Source organism: Haliotis rubra, unplaced genomic scaffold (genome assembly GCF_003918875.1).
Source record: "Haliotis rubra isolate DU_JTF1 unplaced genomic scaffold, ASM391887v1 Scf57, whole genome shotgun sequence".
NCBI lineage: Eukaryota > Metazoa > Mollusca > Gastropoda > Lepetellida > Haliotidae > Haliotis > Haliotis rubra.
This window is the reverse complement of record NW_025767268.1, coordinates 1,659,777-1,677,441: the sequence shown is the minus strand read 5'-3', so window position 1 is coordinate 1,677,441 and position 17,665 is coordinate 1,659,777. Positions and strand designations below refer to the sequence as shown.

At 40.5% G+C, this 17,665-nt stretch overlaps 2 protein-coding genes across 4 annotated transcripts in view; one reads left to right on the top strand and one right to left on the bottom strand.

The window, feature by feature from the left end:
- LOC124254301 (RAB11-binding protein RELCH homolog) overlaps positions 1 to 17,665 on the bottom strand; it is a 195,397-nt gene that overhangs the window by 18,211 nt on the left and 159,521 nt on the right. The gene's annotated exons all lie outside the window — the stretch shown is intronic.
- The window catches only part of LOC124254303, a 93,266-nt gene continuing 83,633 nt past the window's right edge, over positions 8,033 to 17,665 (top strand). For both annotated transcript variants that reach the window (XM_046688223.1, XM_046688222.1), the window contains exon 1: positions 8,033 to 8,198. In XM_046688223.1, the coding sequence (XP_046544179.1) occupies positions 8,166 to 8,198 (33 nt within the window). In that variant the 5' untranslated portion in view covers positions 8,033 to 8,165. The remainder of the gene's footprint in view (positions 8,199 to 17,665) is intronic.

Sequence of the window (17,665 nt, the reverse complement as noted above, 5' to 3'; positions counted from 1 at the left end):
AGCTGACATGATTTAAGATCATGTTTAGTAAAGCTGACATGATTTAAGATCATGTTTAGTAAAGCTGCCATTCTTTAAGATCGTGTTTAGTAAAGCTGCCATTCTTTAAGATTATGTTTAGTAAAGCTGCCATTCTTTAAGATCATGTTTAGTAAAGCTGACATGATTTAAGATCGTGTTTATAAAGCATGTTTAAGATTGTGTTTAAAGCTGACATGATTTAAGATCGTGTTTAGTAAAGCTGACATGATTTATGATTGTGTTTAGTAAAGCTGCCATTCTTTAAGATCATGGTTTAGTAAAGCTGCCATTCTTTAAGATCGTGTTTAGTAAAGCTGCCATTCTTTAAGATCGTGTTTAGTAAAGCTGACATTCTTTAAGATTGTGTTTAGCAAAGCTGACATGATTTAAGATCATGTTTAGTAAAGCTGCCATTCTTTAAGATCGTGTTTAGTAAAGCTGTCATTCTTTAAGATCGTGTTTAGTAAAGCTGACATGATTTAAGATCGTGTTTAGTAAAGCTGCCATTCTTTAAGATCGTGTTTAATAAGCTGCCATTCTTTAAGATCATGTTTAGTAAAGCTGCCATGATTTAAGATCGTGTTTAGTAAAGTTGGCATTCTTTATAATCATGTTAAGTAAAGGCTGTGTACCTTCAAGATCATAAAGGCTGTGTACCTTCAAGATCATGTGAAACTGGACTGCAGACCTATAAGTGACTGTGTCCAAGTTGGCACAGGTTCAAGATCATGTGAAACTGGACTGCAGACCTTTAAGTGACTGTGTCCAGGTCGGCACAGGTTCGAGATCATATGAAACTGGACTGCAGACCTTTAAATGACTGTGTCCAAGTTGGCACAGGTTCAAGATCATGTGAAACTGGACTGCAGACCTTTAAGTGACTGTGTCCAAGTCGGCACAGATTCTAGATCATGTGAAACCAGGCATATAAGTCCATGTCCAGTGAGGTGGCAGACCTTTAAAATAATGTCCTTGTTCCAGTTAGTAGGCACCAGGGCACCAACAACTTCCTCCTAATGTCTTTCAAGCAATGCTCATTTCCTTCTAAAATTTGTATTAATCTTAATAAAGGATTGACAGAAATCCATGAAGAAGAGTCCCTGGCGCCTAAATAACACGTATAATTGTGTTAGTAAAATGATAACCGCCAAGCTCAGACATCATGTCAGTCTGATGAGATGGAAGGCACCTTGTCAGCAAAACACATGTCTCTCAAGTAATCTTTCTTCCAGAAGACGAGCATGGATGCAGTTCCCATTTCCAATAAGAAGTTAACAAATAATATAAAAAGCCCAACTGATATATTTTTGGTTTGTTCATAAATCTTTGAAATAACATGTTTATTTAAAGGTCACATGCAACGTAAAACACAACTTTACAGATTGTGATACCTTTCGGTATGGTCTTACCCGAAACAAATCATCAAAAATGCAAATTTAACTTATATACTGGTAGTTGAAAAATAGCGCGATGAAAAAAACCCGCCCGAAATCAGAGTTCAAACGATTCACTAATTTTCCCCAAGCGCTTGGGGGAATAGTGGTTTCAACAGCTGGGCTCATAGCACATGCGCAGTGAAATAGGTTCGCGCAGCTTGGAAGCGGGTTGTCCGGTGAATACTCGGTGAAGGCTTTGGTGTGAGCTATTTTTCTATTTTTTTTGTTGATATTTCACAGGCGCGAGCTTTTTTATATCTTATGACAGTAGATTACCGATTTAACTGTTTATATAATACCACAGAATCCATCACACACGTTCTTCTTACCGAGTTACTTTCTCAGTTCGATACTTAAAAGCAATGTCATTATTTAGCATTGACAGAATTTCTAACTGTGATATAGATATGTCGTTGTCACAGACAAAACAAAGTGTCTGTTTTATTGACACCTATGTGTCTGCCTGTCTGGCTGCTAATGACAATATTCAATATACAACTTCGATCACTGACCACATGCAATTTGAACTTAACACCTATCAGGCTATACACCATAAAAAACGCATTGATTTATGGCCCGAGTTCGGTCTCTGTCACATTATGTAATTACACAGACAGGCAGGTGTGATACTTGTACACATGACATGTAATGATGTCTGTTGATTGCAAAATGTTATACACAAGAGATGAGCATGTATTTACAAAACCCAACATCTCTATATATACACACACAATGAGCCGTGAGGGCATCTGCAAATGAACCAGCCGTTACACTTGAGTGCACGCCCACCCACTCTGACTGGGTTCGGTATCCTGGCTGCTTCGTTTCTTGGGAAGTAAACCAAAGTACAAAATACTGCACTTTTATAATTATAATTACGCTTATAATTTTGTTTATATTTTTTTTCATAATCAGCAATGTATATTTTATGCCATGAATAAGTGATAATTGTGTTTTAATTATGTATGATTTTTTGGTTGCATGTGACCTTTGACATAGTTTTTTTTTCAGGTTGTTTGAAACATCATAACATGATATTATAAAATGGAGACTATTCCAGTCCCCCTGAGAATCAGATCACTCAGCATAGCAGTTCACTCTCAATAAACTAGCATTTTTCCCACATATCTTGTTCCCAAGTCTTTCTGATGATGAACACCCTTCAGGCTGGGAGGGTGAAAGGACTGATTGCATTGTTTTCAGGTCATGGAGATACAGTCATCCCTCGCAATAACGCTCTTCGCGATACCGCGGATTCGGTTAAACCGCGGGGTAATCCGTGGCTCCCATAAAAGTTGCCCAGTGATCACACATATTCACGTGATCGAAAATAGCACATCAACAAATCCGCTGTTGAGCTCTGGTTAATCACATAGTAAACTAGTGAAATTCAGTGCGGATTGCAATTAACAGTGTTTATCGTATATATCCATGTTTTTTCAGATGCTTAAAACATGCAGGGTCTTTTCAATAATAATTGATGAACAGCGAAACATCGTAATAACTTTATCATAAAGACATGTCGATTATCAGCGAAAGTACCTAGCGTTTGCTATGATGCAACACACCAGCGTAATTGCTTGGCTGGTATACACTGCCATCCGAGAATGTATGATGTCAGAAAACACATTTTATTTGATTAAATTCAATCCCATTTTCATTCATTAAAACTGTTTACAATAACAACAGAGAAACTGTGAGTGAAATGGCATTACCTCATTCCATACAACACCGCTTACCACATTCGTGAGGGTCCGCAGCCTACCATGATAGCACAATTTCACATTTTTCTCAGCAATCACGAACAGATTACAGCCTTGTCATCCTTGACCCCAAGACCAGCGTTATTGACTCGTTGAAGTCATATTTGACAATTAATTGCCAACATTTTGTTTTACAATCAAAGTGGCACGTGCAGCGGAAGTCAGCGGTGACTTGTCAAACTGTCTCCCCACGTAAAATGTATCCAGCCAGGTAACCCAAAGTGCTTAGCAATGCTTATTATTATGTTAAATATGTTCGTAGAAAACATGCATTATACTTATGCGATAGCAATATATAAGATCTCTGTTAGAATAACTGCTTGACATATCAATTATTCTGAAATATGGAATAGAAATTCGTGGATGTTATATTTACGGATCGTTTTTAAATGAATCACCGGTACATTGGACCAAAACATCGATGTGTGCCCAGCTGATTGCTATTTCCGGCTTAGTTGAATAACAGGTAGCATGACAGGAACGACAATTGAATTATCATGTCTTGTGGTGTTTGATTGCAAGTTTCATGTACATACATCTATTTTTTATTTACAAAATTGTTGTTTTTTCCACCTCCAACAATATGATATAGTTTTGACTGGGCACAATACACGAAATAGCAGTTTTGTTATGTCCATGGAAAATACGATTTTACTTGGCCTTTGTTCCGCGTTATGAAATCGTTACTTATAACGCGGGGGGTCATCCATGGACCCCAAGACCCGCGTTATGGCGAGGGATGCCTGTAACAGTAAATGAGACGTGTTAACTGTTAGATAGTCTCCATAAATGTGAGTTATTGTACAACATAGATAGTGCATAAATGATATTCATTGCATAACACTGCACACAGCAATATTTCGGCATTTGATGACAATTAGATGACATCACATGTCATTATAAACCAATGAAGCATGATGCTGCTTGGAATAGGCAAAACACTTAGAGGATTTGCCAATAAGAGTTCTTGTAACAAACTAGCAGGACAATGTTCACGATTAGGTGAGTGAGTTGACTTTTATGCCGATTTAGCAATACTCCATCTCTTATATATACTGAACATCATTGAAAACACACCAGTCTAATATTGTCCATATTTTCATCAAGATGAATTTCAGCATGACAATGATCAATGAATATAACTGACATGAAGTTGAAGGGCATGTCCAGTTGAAAAAATGCTTTAGAAACAAATTTCTGTCCACAGTATGACTCTTAATTCCAAAATGCATCAACATGCAGCCACGCCATGAAAAAAGCGCGAATTTCATTCAAAAATCATAGTGACTGTGACATTAAAAGCAGGTGTATGAGAACCGATTCTCATTGTTTCACTAACGATTGTGAAACGAGGACAGAGATGCCGAGGTTAACACCTCACGAAAGAGAACATGCACTAGGCATGATTCAGGTTGGCACCATACGCAGGGATATTGCTCGACAACTTGAACATGGCCACTCCACCATCGTTAGGATTCATAGACAACATCAGTAGACAGGCAGCACCCGTGACCTTCAATGACCTTGGCAACAACATGTTACGACACTCCATCAGGATCGCCATATTGACCATGTCCATATCAGTGACTGAACACTGCCGACTGCCAGGACTGATGCACTAGTTCAAGGTTGACGTGGGGGCCGTCAGCGCTGACTTCATGCGACGCCGTCTACATTCTACAGGGCTCCATGCTCGACGTCCTTACGTTGGACCAATTCTGACTGACAGACACCGTAATGAGCGTATACAATAGGCTAGCAGGCATTTTCAGTAAAGGTTACAACAATGGCATGGTGTGGTCGTCACTGATGAGTCATGTCTTCATCTACGTAATGCTGACGGCCGATTATGTGTTTCGCGCAGACGTGGTGAACGTTATGCTGATGAGTGTGTGGTTCAGACACACCTTTGGATGGTGGGAGTGTCATCGTCTGGGGTGGAATAAATTACAATCACAGGACTGCCTTCATGTCTGTCCAGGGAGAGTTAATGCCCTTTATTACCGTGAGCAGATTCTTCAGAATCACATCGTATCTGTCTTCAATCACCACCAAGATGTCCATACTTTTCAACAGGACAACGCACGGGCATACACAACAAGACTTTCCATGCAGTATCTGGCCCAGCAACACATCCAGGTTATTCATTGGCCAGCACAGTCGCCAGATGTATCCCCCATGGAGCACTTGTAGGACGAAATTGGCCAAAGTCTTTTGCGTCGACAACAGATGCGAAACATCTGGGAACTTGAGACTGCACTACTGCAGAAGTGGAATGCCATCCTCAAGAACTCTATTCGGACGCTTATTGACTCAATGAGGAGACGTTGAACTGCAGATGTGTCACTGCAAATGGTGGTCACACGCGATATTGACTTTTCGGTTTGACCCCACGTGTGTTTGATCCTTTCTGACTCTGGAACATTTCAATGAATGAGCGTCTTTTCTGTGTTGTTGTTTTTGTCAGTCGTCCATCTGTTATTATCCACTGAACAAATATCAATTCCTTACACATGCTTTTAATAATCTGAACTTTTATAAGTGGTGCGTTTTCAATTATGTTCAGTATATATTCCATCACTACTGGTGAAGATCAGAAATGGGCTTCACACACGTCTAATAGTGGAGTCAAACCTGGGTCTTCAGCATGAGGAGCAAACGTGTTACCCAGCTGGCTACCCAACCACACATGTGTATTAGTGGAGTCAAACCTGGATCTTCAGCATGAGGAGCAAACGTGTTACCCAGCTGGCTACCCAACCACACATGTGTATTAGTGGAGTCAAACCTGGATCTTCAGCATGAGGAGCAAACGTGTTACCCAGCTGGCTACCCAACCACACATGTGTATTAGTGGAGTCAAACCTGGATCTTCAGCATGAGGAGCAAACGTGTTACCCAGCTGGCTACCCAACCACACATGTGTATTAGTGGAGTCAAACCTGGATCTTCAGCATGAGGAGCAAACGTGTTACCCAGATGGCTACCCAACCACACATGTATTAGTGGACTCAAACCTGGGTCTTCAGCGTGAGGAGTAAAACGTGTTACCCAGATGGCTACCCAACCACACATGTGTATTAGTGGAGTCAAACCTGGGTCTTCAGTGTGAGGAACAAACGTGTTACCCAGCTGGCTACCCAACCACACATGTGTATTAGTGGAGTCAAACCTGGGTCTTCAGTGTGAGGAACAAACGTGTTACCCAGCTGGCTACCCAACCACACATGTGTATTAGTGGAGTCAAACCTGGATCTTCAGCATGAGGAGCAAACGTGTTACCCAGCTGGCTACCCAACCACACATGTGTATTAGTGGAGTCAAACCTGGGTCTTCAGCGTGAGGAGTAAAGTGTTACCCAGTGGCTACCCAACCACACATGTGTATTAGTGGAGTCAAACCTGGGTCTTCAGCGTGAGGAGTAAAACGTGTTACCCACACACATGTATTAGTGGAGTCAAACCTGGATCTTCAGCATGAGGAGCAAACGTGTTACCCAGCTGGCTACCCAACCACACATGTGTATTAGTGGAGTCAAACCTGGGTCTTCAGCGTGAGGAGTAAAACGTGTTACCCAGATGGCTACCCAACCACACATGTGTATTAGTGGAGTCAAACCTGGGTCTTCAGCATGAGAAACAAACGTGTTACCCAGATGGCTACCCAACCACACATGTATTAGTGGAGTCAAACCTGGATCTTCAGCATGAGGAGCAAACGTGTTACCCAGCTGGCTACCCAACCACACATGTATTAGTGGAGTCAAACCTGGGTCTTCAGCGTGAGGAGTAAAACGTGTTACCCAGATGGCTACCCAACCACACATGTGTATTAGTGGAGTCAAACCTGGGTCTTCAGCGTGAGAAGTAAAACGTGTTACCCAGATGGCTACCCAACCACACATGTGTATTAGTGGAGTCAAACCTGGGTCTTCAGCATGAGGAGCAAACGTGTTACCCAGCTGGCTACCCAACCACACATGTATTAGTGGAGTCAAACCTGGGTCTTCAGCATGTCAGAGCAAACATGTTACCCAGCTGGCTACCCAACCATCACTCGTCAAGATTAGTTACAGCTGATAGTGTTTTCCATGATCCACGAAAAGCAATAACACTAGTTTAACTGAAAACCCCCGATGTTTTTTTACGTTGTATGATAAACAGTTCAAAGGAAAAAAATTGTCACATCAAATTAAACATGTATACTGCAATAAAACGCTGCATCTAGTGCAATATAGGAGTTGTTTATCCATAAAACATTGTTCCTCTTCAAGGGAATGTGTAATGAAGATGGCCAAAAGTATGTAATGACATGTATTAACCCTCCCTTCAGTACGCTTGCCAGACCAGAGAGCTTGCGTACACATCTACATGATAATAATAGTAAGAAGAATGTCAATAAGTAACAGACGAACAAACCCTACAATAACACCCTCCATGAACCCGTCCTTAACCAACAGAACCTCATCACCTAGATCTTAATGTCTGACCAAAGTAAAACAACATTTTCAAATTGCCTTAAAAGAGGAAAAGCTCCTAAAATCCATGACAACGCTGTCATCATCAGTACAGAACATCTCCCTTGGGGTACAAGCATCCTCCTGTGCCATCTCCGAGTTAAATATTTCAATTTATTCACACTGTCAGTCAGTGATTTGTGGTGAGGAGGTGTCTCCCACTGTAGACTGTGTCAGGGAGTCCGTCTGTGTGAGAGAGAAGCTGTGGTTAAGCTGTCTTACATACATACATCATTGGGCTTCTGTGTATATGCTCCTCAGAGGCCTCTATATCACACTGAAGAGATTGGTCTGGGTATCACAACACAGAATATTCTCTGGGAAGAGGGTAACGCAGAGGTGTTGGGAAAACGGCTGTGAGATCTGCTGTGTGTCAGGAACTTGAAGACTTAAGCAGGCTATTTAGCAAGACTTCAGTGGTCAGTCATCATGCCAGGTCTGAGGGGAATATCGGTTGGTAAGGTAGGTGGACATGTAAGAGAAAACAGGTAAGCATGCTTATCGGAAGACATGCTTGCAAACCTTGTGACATTTCCCTGTTGTCATGCATGGGAATCAAATGTTCATACTGCTGTTACTGAACTCATCTGAAATATAGTGACTGTCTTGTCTATCATACTGTACTGTCTGAAACATTGTACTGTCTTGTCTATCATACTGTACTGTCTGAAATATAGTTACTGTCTTGTCTATCATACTGTACTGTCTGAAATATAGTTACTGTCTTGTCTATCATACTGTACTGTCTGAAATATTGTACTGTACTGTCTATCATACTGTACTGTCTGAAATATTGTACTGTACTGTCTATCATACTGTACTGTCTGTAACACGGTAATATTGTGATCTCGCATATTGTACTGTCTGAAATATTGTACTGTACTGTCTATCATACTGTACTGTCTGTAACACGGTAATATTGTGATCTCGCATATTGCACTGTCTGTTGTACAGTACTGTCATATCGTACTGTCTGTTGTACAGTACTGTTATATTGTACTGTCTGTTGTACAGTACTGTTATATTGCACTGTCTGCTGTACAGTACTGTTATATCGCACTGTTTGCTGTACAGTAGTTATATTGTACTGTCTGTTGTAAAGAACTGTTATATCACACTGTCTGCTGTACAGTACTGTTATATTGCACTGCCTGCTGTACAGTAGTTATATTGTACTGTGTTGTACAGAATTGTTGTCTGTTGTAAAGAACTGTTATCACATGTGCACTGTCAGTACTGTTATAGTGCACTGCCTGCTGTACAGTAGTTATATTGTACTGTGTTGTACAGAACTGTTATATCGCACTGTCTGCTGTACAGTACTGTTATACCACAGTCTGTTGTACAGTACTGTTATATTGCACTGTCTGTTTTACAGTACTGTTATATCAATCTGTTATACAGTACTGTTATATCACACTGTCTGTTGTACAGCAGTTATATAATACTGTGTTGTACAGTATTGTTATATTGCACTGTCTGTTGTACAGTACTGTTATATTGTACTGTCTGTTGTACAGTACTGTTATATTGCACTGTCTGCTGTACAGTACTGTTATATCGCACTGTTTGCTGTACAGTAGTTATATTGTACTGTCTGTTGTAAAGAACTGTTATATCACACTGTCTGCTGTACAGTACTGTTATATTGCACTGCCTGCTGTACAGTAATTATATTGTACTGTTGTACAGAACTGTTATATCGCACTGTCTGCTGTACAGTACTGTTATACCACCGTCTGTTGTACAGTACTGTTATACTGCACTGTCTGTTTTACAGTACTGTTATAGCAATCTGTTATACAGTACTGTTATATCACACTGTCTGTTGTACAGCAGTTATATAATACTGTGTTGTACAGTATTGTTATATTGTACTGTCTGTTGTACAGTACTGTTATATCACACCGTCTGTTGTACAGTACTGTTACATTGCACTGTCTGTTGTACAGTACTGTTATATCACACTGTCTGTTGTACAGTACTGTTATATTGTACTGTCTGCTGTACAGTACTGTTATATCGTACTGTCTGTTGAACAGTAGTTATATCGTACAGTCTGTTGTACAGTACTGTACTGTCTCAAATACTGTTCTGTACTGTCTCAAATACTGTACTGTTATACTGTATTTTCTCAAATATTGCACTGCCTGTTCTTGTTCTACAATAGACATAAGGGATACATGATCCACATTGATGTGTTCTAATTCTGTACACCAATTACCCACAGGGGAAATACTTGTGAAATTCTATACATTCTCATAAGCACAATTTCCTTTTTGCTCTATCAGATGAACACAAACATTCACTCTTAGATCAGTAAAGCTGCATCTTCGTTCATTATATAAATAAAAATTCAGTAATATTATCGATTTACTTGCCAGCAACTCAGCATTGTAAAGGATTCAATCACAATACCCATAGTACTTAGGAATGAATAAAGTACAAAATATATTCCTTCGAGTAAATAATCTTTCTCAAGAAACATACTTCTTAAATAACCATATTTGGTTCGATCTGTTTGATTGGCATTTAGAAGTTGGTGACTAATAAGAAAGTAAAATTCTTTATGGATAACAACTTCTTTTATTATATATGATGCGACGTTTCGGTATGGATTCTTATACCGTTGTCAAGCAAGAGTGAAGTACTACAGCACAGAACATGTATTTAAGTCTGTTCTGTGCTGTAGTACCTGTAGTACTTCACTATTGCTTGACAACGGTAGAAGATTCCATACCGAAACGTCGCATCATATATAATAAAAGAAGTTGTTATCCATAAAGAATCTTACTTTCTTACATATTTGGTCATCGCTACCTCTATGTAGCCAATGTAAACTGCCATGTTCAGGGTGAGTATACACCCTCATAGTCAGCACTTCCCACTCGCAATCGCCGAAATGTGATTCTTAAAGAGAATATTAACATGAAATGTTGACTTTGCAATGAATTCACAGAGACTGTCCAACACCTTGTCAGTAGATGCCCTTCCTTGGCACAAACAGCATATCTTAAACGACATGATGGCATGGCTCGCTGCTTTTACTATCGTCTTCGCCATGCCTCTGGCTTTGACTCTGAGGTACATCCATGGTATGACCCTGAACATGGCCAGGGCGTCATGGAAAATGATGCTTTCAAACTTCTGTGGAATAGGCCTATATACAGCCTTAGAAGAATTTCAGCCAACAAACCTGATCTTGTCCTTTTTGATAAAGCCAATGAATTTATTTATTACATTTAATTTTCTATCCCTTGACAGCAACGTGATTGGCAAGATTCAGGAAAAGCATGATAAATATGCGGACCTCGCCTTTGAAATGTCTTGCTTGCATCCCAAGAACACTGTCGTCAGGCTCCCCATTGTTCTCGTGCCCTTGGTTTGGTACCTCCTGATCTCTTGGCGCAGATCAGGAGAGTGCCCGGGGTTCTCCACTGGGAGCACAGCCCTTCTGACACTCTGGGTAATGCAGAAGGCTGCAGTGTTGGGGAGCCTCCATATTCTCCGGAAAGTTGTTGGTGGGTGCGACTTGGCAGCGTTTCCTGGGAGAAGTCCCATTCACTCTCTGGGCTGCGTGTAGAGGGGGCGAGGGCCCTGAGCTGATGATGAGCCTCGAACCCTCTCTGCTGCATACTATCTTTAATCTGTGGACATTATTATTATTATTATTATTCCACAACACCTTTAACCCCAGATGAGATCACTTATTTCTCCAACATCAGTGTATGGGCCTGACAACCAATCCGCATAGCTGTAACAAGAATGCCCTTGAGGGAAAGGTATTAAGCTGACAACCAATCCACACTGCTGTAACAAGTATCCCCTTGAGGGAAAGGTCTTAAGCTGACAACCAATCCACATTTCTGTAACAAGAATCCCCTTGAGGGAAAGGTCTTAAGCTGACAACCAATCCACATAGCTGAAACAAGTATCCCCTTGAAGTAAAGGTCTTAAGCTGACAACCAATCCACATTGCTGTAACAAGAATGCCCTTGAGGGAAAGGTCTTAAGCTGACAACCAATCCACATAGCTGTAACAAGAATGCCCTTGAGGGAAAGGTCTTAAGCTGACAACCAATCCACATTGCTGTAACAAGAATGCCCTTGAGGAAAAGGTCTTAAGCTGACAACCAATCCACATTGCTGTAACAAGAATCCCCTTGAGGGAAAAGTCTTAGCTGACAACCAATCCACATAGCTGTAACAAGTATCCCCTTGCATTAAAGGTCTTAAGCTGACAACCAATCCACATTGCTGTAACAAGAATCCCCTTCAGGGAGAGGTCTTAAGCTGACAACCAATCCACACAGCTGTAACAAGAATCCCCTCGAGGGCAAGGTCTTAAGCTGACAACCAATCCACATAGCTCCAACAAGAATCCCCTTGAGGGCAAGGTCTTAAGCTGACAACCAATCCACATAGCTCCAACAAGAATCCCCTTGAGGGAAAGTTCTTAAGCTGACAACCAATCCACATCGCTATAACAAGAATCCCCTTGAGGGAAAGGTCTTAAGCTGACAACCAATCTACATAGCTCCAACAAGAATACCCTTGAGGGAAATGTCTTAAGCCTGCCATTAACAAGTGTATCATGCCAATAATGTTTTAATAAGAGCATGTTCAGGTTATGTTGCAACAACTGGAGTCTGTAGTCCTGGAAACAACTGAGTGAGTGAGTGAGATGGGTTTGACACCGCTTTGAAGAGTTTTTCAGTTAAATCAAATCATGTCAGCTTGATGAAAACATAAAGTGATGCTTGTCTCCGATGGTTACCACCTGGGTGAAACCAGGAAGATGGGGGAAAAACCTTGAAACAGCGATGTGAACCTCACAGTGACTATATGTTCCTGGCAGGAATAAGGAACTCTGCACAACAAATTACAGCTTTAAACTTACAATTTGTGTGTGATGTGCTTCACAGACTTCAACATGTGGCCTGGATGACATGGCAATTACACATCTCTGGTATTGGGTGTATGAAGAGCCTTCTGATGTAAGCAGCCTGATGTTATTATGGTCTTTTAGTTATCCTTTCACTTAAGCTGCCAGAGACTCAAGTTGGTCATGACACAAAGTTTCACCTGCTGCTCACAACATGTTTCACATTCTTCCAAATATATGGACCGAGAACTTTCCCATTTTTCAATCTCTTCATGTGTTTATTAATAGTGGCCTGGAGCTGATGAACAGTGTTAACATTTAAAGTAAAGGTATAAACGTAGTTTCACTATCAAGGATATACCAGCTCATTAGAGCACAGTCAAAAGCCCTGGACCAATAGTTATTTGTCATTTAGGTCACATGTCGTACAGGGGCAGTGGGGTAGCCTCATGGTTAAAGCATTTGCTCATCACGCCAAAGACCTGGGTTTTATTCCCCACATGAGTACAATGTGTGAAACCCATTTGTGGTGTCCCCTGCTGTGATATTGCTGGAATATTGCTAAAAGCGGTGTACAACTAAACATACTCACTCACATGTCGTACAATTATATTTGATAATTTATTACAAACAATATATTTTTTACACATCAGTGTAGTTCATTTGGCACATACCTCGAGATTAACACAGATACTATGGCTGAGGGGAATTTGAAATGTAATATTTGCACAAACTATTCACTTTTATAATTCTGTCACTTAACCTATTACTATCTTGGTGTCTTCCTTAACCTATTACTGCTATGGTGTTCACTATTTAACCTGTTATTATCTTGGTGTCCTCCTTAACCTATTACTGCCGTGGTGTTCACTATTTAACCTATTACTATCTTGGTGTCTTCCTTAACCTATTACTGCCATGGTGTTCACTATTTAACCTATTACTATCTTGGTGTTCTCCTTAACCTATTACTGCTATGGTGTTCACTATTTAACCTATTACTATCTTGGTGTCCTCCTTAACCTATTACTGCCGTGGTGTTCACTATTTAACCTATTACTATCTTGGTGTCTTCCTTAACCTATTACTGCCGTGGTATTCACTATTTAACCTATAACTATCTTGGTGTCCTCCTTAACCTATTACTGCCTATGGTGTTCACTATTTAACCTATTACTATCTTGGTGTCTTCCTTAACCTATTACTGCTGTGGTGTTCACTATTTAACCTATAACTATCTTGGTGTCTTCCTTAACCTATTACTGCCGTGGTGTTCACTATTTAACCTATTACTATCTTGGTGTCTTCCTTAACCTATTACTGCCGTGGTGTTCACTATTTAACCTATTACTATCTTGGTGTTCTCCATAACTTATTACTGCCATGGTGTTCACTATTTAACCTATTACTATCTTGGTGTCTTCCTTAACCTATTACTGCCGTGGTGTTCACTATTTAACCTATTACTAAGGCATTGTCTTCCTTAACCTATTACTGCCGTGGTGTTCACTATTTAACCTATTACTATCTTGGTGTCTTCCTTAACCTATTACTGCCATGGTGTTCACTATTTAACCTATTACTATCTTGGTGTCCTCCTTAACCTATTACTGCCGTGGTGTTCACTATTTAACCTATTACTATCTTGGTGTCTTCCTTAACCTATTACTGCGTAGGGTTCACTATTTAACCTATAACTATCTTGGTGTCCTCCTTAACCTATTACTGCCGTGGTGTTCACTATTTAACCTACTACTATCTTGGTGTCTTCCTTAACCTATTACTGCCGTGGTGTTCACTATTTAACCTATTACTGTCATGGTGTTCACTATTTAACCTATTACTATCTTGGTCTCCTCCTTAACCTATTACTGCCAAGGCATTCACTATTTAACCTATTACTGCCAAGGCATTCACTATTTAACCTATTACTGCCAAGGTGTTCACTATTTAACCTATTACTGCCAAGGCTCACTATTTAACCTATTACTGCCAAGGCATTCACTATTTAACCTATTACTGCCATGGTGTTCACTATTTAACCTATTACTGCCAAGGCACTCACTATTTAACCTATTACTGCCATGGTGTTCACTATTTAACCTATTACTGCCAAGGCGCTCACTATTTAACCTATTACTGCCATGGTGTTCACTATTTAACCTATTACTGCCATGGTGCTCACTATTTAACCTATTACTGCCATAGTGTTCACTATTTAACCTATTACTGCCAAGGCGCTCACTATTTAACCTATTACTGCCAAGGCACTCACTATTTAACCTATTGTTGCTGCCAAGGTTCACTATTTAACCTATTACTAAGGCTCACTATTTAACCTATTACTGCCAAGGTGTTCACTATTTAACCTATTACTGCCATGGTGTTCACTATTTAACCTATTACTGCCAAGGGCTCACTATTTAACCTATTACTGCCAAGGCCACTATTTAACCTATTACTGCCACTATTTAACCTATTACTGCCAAGGCGCTCACTATTTAACCTATTACTGCCAAGGCGCTCACTATTTAACCTATTACTGCCAAGGCACTCACTATTTAACCTATTACTGCTAAGGCGCTCACTATTTAACCTATTACTGCCAAGGCTTCACTATTTAACCTATTACTGCCTAAGGCTACTCACTATTTAACCTATTACTGCCATAGTGTTCACTATTTAACCTATTACTGCCAAGGCGCTCACTATTTAACCTATTACTGCCAAGGCACTCACTATTTAACCTATTACTGCCATGGTGTTCACTATTTAACCTATTACTGTCAAAGCTCACTATTTAACCTATTACTGCCATAGTGTTCACTATTTAACCTATTACTGCCAAGGCACTCACTATTTAACCTGTTACTACTATGGTGTCCATCCCATCACCTCCATGAGGTCACTTATTACCCATGAAGATCTTGGTTAGAATAGGTCTTCAGCAAACCAAGTGTATTCTAAAAGTGGCACTTAACGAGATTAGTGATTTGGCTGGCACATGTCATCCCATCCTAATTGCATTGATCGATGTTCATGATGATAACCACTGCACTGACAGGTCGAGCAGATTTACAGACCCCTTCCATGTAGTCGGAACATTGCTGAGAGTCTTGGTAAACAACAAACAAAGATACATGATGTCAACTGTTTATGACTCTGGCTAAATGAATCTTCAAAGAAACTTGAGGTCAACCTAAAGAGAATAATGCATTGCCCCCACTAGAATGCTAAACATATTTTTAGTACCTTCCATCTCTCCACCTTAGACTTGGCTTCAGACAATCCAAAGGCTGCAGCGACATTTAACATTGTACTTGTACAAATAAACTCACATCATGATTGAAATTATTGAAGTCCAACTCTCAATATCTTAAACGAGAGGATGACATTTCTGGAAACTCATGGAACTTGATACTTTTAATCATGCTGTTCACTAGGGGAATATTACAAGCAGATGAAGAGAGCAAATATGATTATCTCACTTCTAGTGTTTCTGAATGATTAGTTCATATAGTGCTCATATGTTTTCACTTTCTATAATAGTTATAAAATCTGTGCTGTCATTACCAACCTTCAAAAGAGCCAAAGAAAAAGTTTGCAAGCATTAATATTCATTATCTCTCTCTCTGGCTCTTGTCAGTCTTGATTATCTGATGATATTGTAATTCCCATGAGGGGCGGTGGGGTAGTCTAGTGGTTAAAGCGTTGGCTCGTCACGCCGAAGACCCGGGTTCGAATCCCCACATGGGTACAACGTGTGAAGCCCATTTCTGGTGTCCCTCGCCGTGATGTTGCTGGAATATTGCTAAAAGCGGCGTAAAGCCAATTTCAGTCAGTCAGTCAGTAATCCTGCTTATTTCACTCAGAAAAACCTTCAATATCAGATAATATCAGAAGTCAAATTAAATCAAACAAATTATAAAACATTACTGAAACCAAGATGGACTAGGACACCTCTATGTCCGTCTCTTCCCCAGTCCAAAGTGCAAGTGGCCCCTGATCAAAGCTTGCAGTACTTACTCAACTGGGCCAGCCACAATGACTGGCCCTCACTCCCACAGCAGACTAACTCTAACACATACAGTGTGACTATTATCACCCTATTGAGCTATCATCCCATCCTGCCCGGCAATTACTAGGGTATCATGATACATAATTCTTCATTAGTCTGTATTTTGATACAGCATATTCCACACCAATGACAGTATAAGCGGCTAAATGACATGATAAAGAGCCTTATAACTCTGCACCTCACCTTCACTTACAATATTTGGTACGATACTGGAAGGATAGATCTTGTCTGGCGCCATGGTTTCTTGTTCAGACAATGAGATGACGTGAAACAGAGTATAGTGTCACGTTCAAGATAACTGCACTTATATAGTGATATGTGTCGGGTGAGATAATTCCAGACCACTGACAACCCATGCAGCACTGTAACATGGACAACCCATGCAGCACTTTAACATGGACAACCCATGCAGCACTTTAACATGGACAACCCATGCAGCACTTTAACATGGACAACACATGCAGCACTTTAACATGGACAACCCATGCAGCACTGTAACATGGACAACCCATGCAGCACTGTAACATGGACAACCCATGCAGCACTGTAACATGGACAACCCATGCAGCACTTTAACATGGACAACCCATGCAGCACTTTAACATGGACAACCCATGCAGCACTGTAACATTGGACAACCATGGACAGCACTGTAACATGGACAACCCATGCAGCACTGTAACATGGACAACCCATGCAGCACTGTAACATGGACAACCCATGCAGCACTTTAACATGGACAACCCATGCAGCACTGTAACATGGACAACTTTAACATGGACAACCCATGCAGCACTTTAACATGGACAACCCATGCAGCACTGTAACATGGACAACCCATGCAGCACTTTAACATGGACAACCCATGCAGCACTTTAACATGGACAACCCATGCAGCACTTTAACATGGACAACCCATGCAGCACTTTAACATGGACAACCCATGCAGCACTTTAACATGGACAA